This window comes from Mus pahari, chromosome 13 (genome assembly GCF_900095145.1).
Source record: "Mus pahari chromosome 13, PAHARI_EIJ_v1.1, whole genome shotgun sequence".
Classification (NCBI taxonomy): Eukaryota; Metazoa; Chordata; class Mammalia; order Rodentia; family Muridae; genus Mus; species Mus pahari.
In genome coordinates, this window is record NC_034602.1 from 26641625 (window position 1) to 26650566 (window position 8942).

General features: G+C 53.5%; 1 protein-coding gene across 2 annotated transcripts in view; it reads right to left on the minus strand.

Moving 5' to 3' along the window:
- The window catches only part of Spon2 (spondin 2), a 7388-nt gene extending 1852 nt beyond the window's left edge, over positions 1–5536 (minus strand). Inside the window, exons 1-6 of one of the 2 annotated variants that reach the window (XM_029544930.1) lie at positions 5514–5536; positions 4638–4705; positions 3922–4141; positions 3285–3508; positions 3021–3212; positions 2247–2421 (exon numbers count right to left, since the gene is read on the minus strand). In XM_029544930.1, coding sequence (XP_029400790.1) covers positions 2247–2421; positions 3021–3212; positions 3285–3508; positions 3922–4138 — 808 coding nt within the window. In that variant the 5' untranslated portion in view covers positions 4139–4141; positions 4638–4705; positions 5514–5536. Of the gene's footprint in view, positions 1–2246; positions 2422–3020; positions 3213–3284; positions 3509–3921; positions 4142–4637; positions 4920–5513 lie in introns of those variants that run through there. The other variant, XM_021211111.2, reaches the window with a different exon arrangement.
- Between the last annotated feature and the right edge of the window lie 3406 nt (positions 5537–8942).

Sequence of the window (8942 nt, forward strand, 5' to 3'; positions counted from 1 at the left end):
AAAGAAAGAAAGAAAGAAAGAAAGAAAGAAAGAAAGAAAGAAAGAAAGAAAGAAAGAAAGAAAGAAAGAAAGAAAGAAAGAAAGAAAGAAAGAGACATAAGGAGGTTGGGGATGCCAGATTCAGTACCTGAGGGATTCTAGTAGATACTGTAGGCCACTCCTGAAATAGCCCTCTCCACAGAAGAAAGGGTGGGACAGGGCCCTCAAAGACCCTTTAGAGAGATGAACAGACCCAATTTTTGCCCAGAACCCTGCCCAAGAGTGAGGGTTGCAGGCAGCCAGCCTAGATGAGACTCCTGAGTCCCCAGCTTCCTGACAGTGAAGTAGGAGTAGCAGCTGAGGTGTGGCTTGAACTATAAATGCTTGGGCAGCCCTGGTCTGCAGGGAAAAGAATCCCAAATGGTACTCCTAGACTGCATATCCCTGCGAGAAGCAGATCTAGGATGCCCGGTGTGTGATCAAAAGTGACAGAGCTGCAGGCATGGGTCTAGTGGGAGCATCCCAGATAGCACTCGGTCCCTGGCCTCTGCTCTTGGGGAGCAAGAGTAGCAAGAGAAACTTGTGGGCCATACTAGATATTCTTCCCCTACTCCACCAATGGGCTGGCAGTCGTGAGGACATGGGGGAATGGGAGGGAATACATCAGGTGGGCAGATTCGAGAAACCCCAGCTGTAGGCAATGGCTTTTCAGGGCAGGGAACACTTTGGGACAATGCACCATGTTGTGTGCCGCAGATGTACCGGGTACGAAAAGGCTCCACTGGCTTCTATGCCATCCAGTGATACTACGGGTAGGATTCTGGAGAGGTCCCTGTCACTGGAGATGACGCCAGCTGCACACACTCCCAACCTTTCCTCCCCATGTCATCTGTCACCTGCTGTCCTTGCCTGCCTATTCTATGCAGTGTCCCCTGCACATCCATCCTGCTACCTTCCCAGACCTGACTAGGTGACTGACCGCCCCAAGGATAAGGCAAATGGCACTTCTCCAGTGGCCTGCCAGCAAGTGGCTCTTCCCACAAAACTGTGCCATGTCTGCCCAGGTGATGTCACTGTCCAGTACAGGACTGTTCATCTAGAACAGGGGGTGGGAAAGGCACACATCACATGCCTGAGCCACACAGACCAGCCAGCTCATCCTCCTGCCTGCCTCCCAGCTTGCCAAAGAGTCAAGGTAGAGCTCCTCCTAAGCATCCAGGAATATGAGTTGACCGCTGAGTCTCCTTCAGTTCTTGCAATGGTAGAAATGGCGCTGAAACATGGCAGGTCTTGGCTGATTCTAGCTCCTTAAGAAAATGAGGTGTGGCTGTCTGAAGGGATTCTTGCCCATCCTGGGTCCTGCCAACCCATGGGGGGCACACTCTACCCTTCCAGTATGAAAGACTGGAAACGGACTCAAATGGTCCATTCTCTGCGCCCTCATGCAAGGGCTACTGGGCATCTGACTGGCTGGAGGCTGCAGTGAGGGAACTGTGACTCCATCCTCAGCGCTCAGCTCCCTCAGCTCCAGCCAATGCCCCTGAGGGACTAACGCCCAAGGTACCTACTAACAAACTCTTAAATTGATCATGAAAAGGTAAGAGCTCTGGACTGCCTACAGTGACTTGGGAACTTGTATCGGCCACAGCCAGGCAGGGCTCAAGGCCTCATGGGAATATCGAGAGTGATGCTTCAACCAACGCCCTTTGCTTGGCCAGTGGGGGCACAATTGACTAACTCCATGAATTTACACATCTGTCTGCATCAGCTGTGGTGTGCAGGTCACTAGTGCCTCTTACCTATATCTGGGGTCTTTTCCCCTTGTTCATGGTGTTTCAACAGCAGATGTTATCAAAGTTTTATCTATAATATTTGAACCCACCAAAGCCTAAACCTTTACAAATTAGTACTATCTTCTAAGGAGTGATGAGAATTTCCCTTTGAAACCACTCAGGTTCAAGTTTCCTGTGACTTTAGAGGCCTGGGAAATTCTGTAGACTCTTAGGGACTATGTTAAAGACAAGGGCTGGCACAGAGGGAACTCACATGTTGTCCCTTATACAGGGTGTGCTTTAGGACCTAGCATGTGGCCTTAGATGACATACACAGGATCCAGGGCACACATTCAGCCTGGATTCTTTCCCCCAGTTCAGACAGCAGTAGACACGAAGTAGACAGGAGCTCAGACACTTTCCCAGTCTGTGCTAACATCCTCCTCCTGCTAGCCCATCCACCCCAGGGTTACAGACGGGAAACATGGAAATTACCTGAGAGGCTGTCAATGATTTCATTGCCTCTGCTGGCCAAGTCCAGGGAAGGTGGGGCAAAGGCCCTGGGACTCTGCCGTAGCCGCACGAAGGTCACTTTGGCAATGGGAGGCAAGGACTTGAGGCGTGGGTAGTAGAATGAGTTTGCTGGGTGGCTGGGCGATGAAGCTGTTATCTGGATGAGGGGAGACAAGAGCTGGAGCTGGAGCTGGCACAGGGGTTGGGACGCCCACGTTCAAGCGCATGTTTGGCCTCCCAGGACAGTGCCAGCAAAGATTCCCAACTTCGGCCTCATCTGAGTGACTCTCAGGCCTGGCATAGCTAGAGGTACCCGCATGGTCTCTCCCCAAGTCTGAGGGATTCTTCCTGTCTTCCAGAAGTGACACTGCAGCTCAGCTGAGCCGCCTGTCTATAGAACTCCTGCTTATGCACCAGGCAGGCCTATACACGCCTGCCTCCTCGCTGGAAAGGAAGAACTGTGAAAGGCCCTTTATCTTGTTCTTCTCTCTACAGGATTACCAGATCCCAGGCATTCCACTGTAAACCTGAAGGCACCAGAGTGGGACTACTCTCTAAAGAGCATCCACAGGCTGGAGTGCCCAGAGGTCCACCTGGGGCGTGCCAAAGCCTTTGCTCTGTCCTTTGGAGTAAACAGCATCCTCACAACCAGGCCAGGCACCCTCTTGGTCGCACCCACCTCAGAGAGAAGAGCTGCCTGTGTGTTGGGGAGCGGCTGCAGCCTATGGGGAGGGGCCAGGGCTGCAGACCACTTACCTCAGTCACTGTGTCTTGTGGGATGGTTGCAAAGTTAGGGGAGGAGAAGGTGAAACCACTGTCGGTCCCTGCGTCGTGTGGGTAAAGATCCAGGACCACCTGCTCCTTCCAGCGGCCTCCCTCGCACAGGTCCAGGCTGTCGATGCCCACAAACCAGTCGGGGCTGGGGACAATGCGTACCACGAAGGACACCTGGATGGGACCAGAAGACTTAGCAGCTGCAGCCATCGGGACATACCCTCTCCCAGGCTAGCCGTGACTTACCAGCGAGTGCCTAGGGTGCACCTCTAACTCTGTGGAAGTCTGCCCGGTACCGCTGGGGACAGCAGGAGCTGAGAACACCGCGTGCACACTCTGGAGCTTCTCTCCTGCAGCTTCGATCTCCTTCATCAGTGCCCAGGCCTCACCACGCTCAGCAAAGTCCCTCAGCCCGTTGCTGACATACTCATTCTTCCGCCACATGCTGTAGTCAGAGCTGTGAGCTGCCCCTGTGCAAAGGCCTGGCTGCATGAGTGTCCAGCAGGGTGGACAGCAGCGGGGGCTATAGACTTTAATCCCATGTGGCTGTCCCCAGGGGACACATGTCCCTCCCCACTCCCCCGCCCCAAATATCAGCTCCCTGACTGAATGGTAAGGAGCCACATCCATTTCTAACACAGAGAGACCGTAACATCCTTCACACTTATGTGGCTAAGACACCTGGCTGAGTGACTGGTGTCCCCAGCTTTCCTGCAGCCACTGTGCCCTCCGACAGCCTCTAGGACAGTAGGTATTTAGCAAGGGCTTCCTGTGTTGGATGTTTCTCAGACGAGAATGCCTTATGCTGTGTGCTGTGTGCTGTGAAGCCAGCAGGTACTGTTTCCTGCCTTGGATGAGGCAGAAGGAGGAAAGGCGCCCTTACCCAGCAGAGAGGACCACTGTGCAGGGGGCCGGAACAGAGGATACTGCTTGGGAAATGCTGTCTGGCTCCACTTGCCAATGAAAGTGATGCTGTATCTAGCCAGAGGCCGGGCCGTACAGACAGATTCTCCCCCCAGCGGCTGGCTTGTGGTGGAGCCTAGCATGGCCAGGAGGAAGACCCAAAGAGCTCTGCCCAGGGCAAGACTCACGTTTTCCATCACCTACAGCAGAGGGAGAGAAGTGTTGGCACCTTTAGTCCCAGGGCCCCTGCCCATGGAGCCCCAGGAGAGAACAGAACGAGCTCCCAGGGTGAGATGCCTGCAAACACACCGCTTGGTCCCCAGAGTATCCTGCGAGAGTTTCCCAGACGCCACCCAGGGAAAAGGGCACCAGATTACAGGGTAAGTGGTCAGTTTCCCTGCCTGTCTGCAAGAATGTCAGTGTAACTTGTGAACTACAGCCCCCAGGACTGTAACCCAAGGGACAAAAAAAGTCAATGGGCTTACAATTATCTCTGTCACACACACCCTGGCCGCTCTACATTGTGTCTCCAGCACTGTGAAGTGTGCCTGGCTTGTACACTTCATGGACTAGCTGTGCCTGGGGCTAGATTAGCAAAGTTGAGGTCATGCCCAGCTCCCAGGGTAGTCTCTGGAGTGTTACAGATTTCTGGTCCAGGAGCCCCAGGCCCTCTTGAGATGTGAACACCACACTCACCTGGCAAAAGCGTCAGGGACAGGCTGCTGGGCTGTCAGCTGCAGGACTGGTCCCAGAGCTCTGAGATCCTATGTGTGCCCAAGGTTAGTGCCTCTGGCCAGCAGATAAGGCCCCAGCTCTTTCTGTCTTCTGCCTCAGTGCCTGGTCCCAAAATGTATCCGAAGGGGCTTGAGACAAGGAAGCAAGAGGCTTTCCTGCTGCAGGGGCTTCTCTGCTCGACCTCCTCACCAGTTCTGACTGCTGTGACCTGCTCCAAGCTGAGCTCACTCTCCGCCCCCTCGGGCTAACTGCTGCCCTGCCGCACCCCTTTCTTTGTCTTTCCCTCTCCCTTCCCTCTCTCCGCCCTCCTCCCTCCTCTCACAAGCTGTCTCTGGGTGGTGCTGCAAGGGGCTCTGTGTTCAGAGATGGGAGTCTGGGGCCAGAGGCCACATTGGTGCCCTGTCTGAACTTTGCCACAGATGTGGCCAGGATGTGACCCACATTTCTCCACTTGACAAGTGTGTGTGTGTGTGTGTGTGTGTGTGTGTGTGTGTGTGTGTGTGTTGGGGTGCTGAGGAGCCCCAGGTCTACCAGTTTAGCTGTAAAAGGCGTTGGGGCTCTGGTGTCAGCCCAGTCAGACACCTCTTTCTCATAGGGGTCTGAGGGTCCACTTGGCCAGCCGAAGGAAGGCAGCCCGAGGAGCTCAAGCTGCTCCCTGGTACACCTCCCAGCTCCCGGGCCTCTGTGCTTCCTTCGGGCTGGGTAGTGGATTCTGATGTCTACTGCAGTTCAGTGTCAGCGAAATGCTCTCAAAACTACCGAGGAAGCCTAGGAACTCAGTAGAAAGAAGAGTGGAGGGAGAAGACATACGCAGCCTCTGCCGGGTCCCCCACGTACCAAAATATCCAGGGAGCTGTTCCAAGACACATTCTGGGTTTTGGATCCGGTTAATGTTTCACTGTCAGACAGACAGTGAGGGAGAATAAATAGAATCTACGAGGCTCGAAGGCAAACAAAGCGAATGACTTCACCCTCATTTCAAATAAATAAGGCAGCCACATAGAGGCAACTGTGGACATAACATTTAGGCACCAGGCCTAGAGGCCGAAGACAGACTGCCCCAGAACATCTCAAGCTGCTGGTAAAAGCCACCAAGAAGCCTAAAGCTTCTGGCTGGGTGAGCTGTAGCTACCTGTGCACAACTCACTCACAGTAATCAAGCTGGCCTATGTTACCAGCGGTAGCTCAATGGCTTAAGCTGAAGGCAGCTGTAGGTCACACATTGAGTAGCGATGTGCCATGGCTTGTCAGCAGTACATATTCCCACCCTGTGGCCAGAGAGACGATGGCTGGACTGCTGTATCTACTACAGCTCATCCAACGGATGCGGAAGGAAGCCATGAAGACAAGCTTGAGTAAACAATAGAACAAGGACTTTCTTCCCCTTTTCAGATAAAGGCGTCCTAAGGCAGCTTAGAAAATCCCACTGTCCCTCAACAGACAACAGATACTCTTATGAAATGGACTTGAACCTGTGGACCCTGAGGGATCTTTACGGCTCCACACGAATGTTGGAATGCCGACTCTTCGTTCAGAGGCCTGTTCTCCCCTGGTTTGCCTTGTGCTGTGGGACTAGCTATTGGCCATGCCTGTCATAGGATCCAGGTTTCTCACATCTGGCAAGAGTTCCAGAGCTGCGGGGACCAGGATGCTCACAGTGTTGCTGGAGAGGGGACGCAGGGACCAGTGCGTGTGTGTGTGTGTGTGTGTGTGTGTGTGTGTGTGTGTGTGTGTGTGTGTTTGGGGGGGTGTCTTTAGAGCAGTCACAGATCTGTACCTAGAGCTAGCCAGGCCAATCTCCACCTACCAGAGCTTAGGCTCCTGGGAAGAGGATACTAAATGACCCCAACCCAGGCAGGAGTCACTGTGGGCAACTTCAGTTCAGACCCCTATGCCCAGCAGAGACCCTAAGGCTCACTGCATTCCACACGACAAGGAAGCCGTCGACATCCCCAGCCCAGGGCAGCAGGAAGCGTCTCTCTCGGCCTCAAGCCCATGAAGTGACTTGGGTAGCCACTGATTTGGCAATGAGAACGAGCCAAAGCCAGACACCTCCAAACAGAGGGGCCACCGCCAAACCAGGGCTGCCCGAGGAGGGCTGGGCAGGAGGATAACCAGGCAAGAAATTCTTTTAGTGGTGGCCGTGTCCCCTAAAAAGGAAAATCCCTGAGAATGTTCATGGACATGATGGGACACGGGGAGGATTTGGCCACGGTGTAACAATGGTTCTTTCAGGGCCTACACCCCTCTTTAGGTGTGGCCCAGGCCCCTAGGCCTGACCTGGGCAGAGACATGCTTCCAAGTCACATCTGCTGACTCAAGCTTGGGATCCCCACCCACAGAATGGTTGTCTCCTGCAGTGCACACAGGCTTCGGGCACACCTGGCTGCCAGGTCACCCTCAGATACCATACACGCCAGCACCCACCGACCCACACTCCATTGCTCACCGGCTCCAGTCTGGCTCCGTGATGCATGCTCTCTATACAAATGCTTTGGAGAGGCTGCATCCAGCCTTGGGCAGTATTTTCAGAATAGGGCTACCAGACTGGCTCTCTCGTGAGCTCCCCCCCCCCTCTACTGGGCACTGGACATTCCCAGCACTGGGCCCTTGCTTGCAGTCCCTCTACCTACAGAGAGCACTTCCAAGCTGGCTTTGGGTCTCAGGGAAAGCTCCGCAATCAGCCCAGCCCAGAGGAGCATCTGCTCGCCCACACTAGCCTTTGAGCCCACTTCATGCCTTCACTTTCCATCTCCTGCAGGGAGAGAAAGCCATCCCAGCCCCGTACGCAGCTTAAGCTTTGCTGCAGGATGTTACGGGCTCTCAGAGGCGTGAGTAGGCTGAGGGCAGACTGCGGACTAGGCTTCTGGGCACAACGTCTAAAGCTATGCAGTTAGTTGGGCTGCAGAGTTGGCTGCTGGACCAACCCCCTCAGGAACTTGTCCCACGGGGCATTGTTGCCTTCCTCCCTCCTATTCTCCCACCTTCCTTTCCTGTCTCCCGTCTGTGTCACTAATCTGGGTCAGATTTCAAATAGCACCTTTGACTCAGGGCCTGAGCCCTATCCAGTGAGCAAGGCCTGGGTTCAGCTTTGCGCCCTCTGGTTTCTTGGAAAACACCTAGGGAGAAAGCAAGGGCAAAGATGCCTCAGCACCCAAGTGCCCGCCCTATCCACACCCCTTAGCTTCCAAGCCCATGCAAGTGGGGCCACTCGCCTGAGTGTGAGCACTGCACCTATGAGACCCCAGAGGGAGCACTGTACCTACGCGACCCCAAAGGGAGCACTGAACATGTCCTCCCAAGTCAGTACAGCATGTCTATACAAGGCATGTGTAGGAGACCAGGCCATGCCTGGCACGTGACAGATCAGGAGAAGACCAGCCAGTGCTGTGTGGCTCCAAGGCAGACTGTCCCCTTTTATGGCACCACAGTTGGCCTCCTTTCAATGTGAATTTGAGGCAACAAAATGACTGCTAAGGCCTAGTGACCTACATTCTATCACTAAACCCATGTGAAGGTGAAAAGAGAGAATCTTTCCTCAAGATTCTCCTCATGAGGTCGCCCACCGTAGAAAATAAAAGTAACACTTGCCATAGTGTCTCTTCACATATGATGTAAGCTGTCAGGACCTCAGCAAAAATGGGGGTGGGGTGGGGTAAGAACTCCTGAGAACTCTCTCCATCAAAGCAACAAGGAAACAGACAAAGATAATTGGACAGGACCAGGATGTGGTATCTAAAGTGATGATAGGACCACACAACGGTATGGTTAAAGGGAAGGCTTTTGTTGTAGGAGAGAGGGAGATGGAGAGGGAGAGAGACAGAGGGAGAGAGACAGAGGAAGAAATAGCAGGGTTATAAGGCAGATGAATAACTGGGGGGAGGGAAGCTTATGAGCTGGGGGGCATTCAGGGTAGGGGAGAAGGCAGGCTGCTAGCATGGACTTTGAAAGGTGAGGGAAATTACTCCTTTGGACAGATGGAAATCAATTCCACAAGCTCCCAAGAAGGAATGCTGGCTTTTATCTAAGTGCCAGGCCATGCTGAACTCATTTCTGGATATTTGGACCGCCTTTTTGGAGTTTGGGGAATTGGTGTTTACTTTGGACTTGACACTTAGTAGACCAAGGCAGGTGGATCTCTGTGAGTTCTAGGTCAGCCTGTTCTACATACTTAGCTCCAGGCTAGCCAAAACTGCATAGTGAGACTGTTTCACAAAATTAAAAAGGAAGAAACGTCTGGACAGGATTTGGGGTACTCTGGAAATT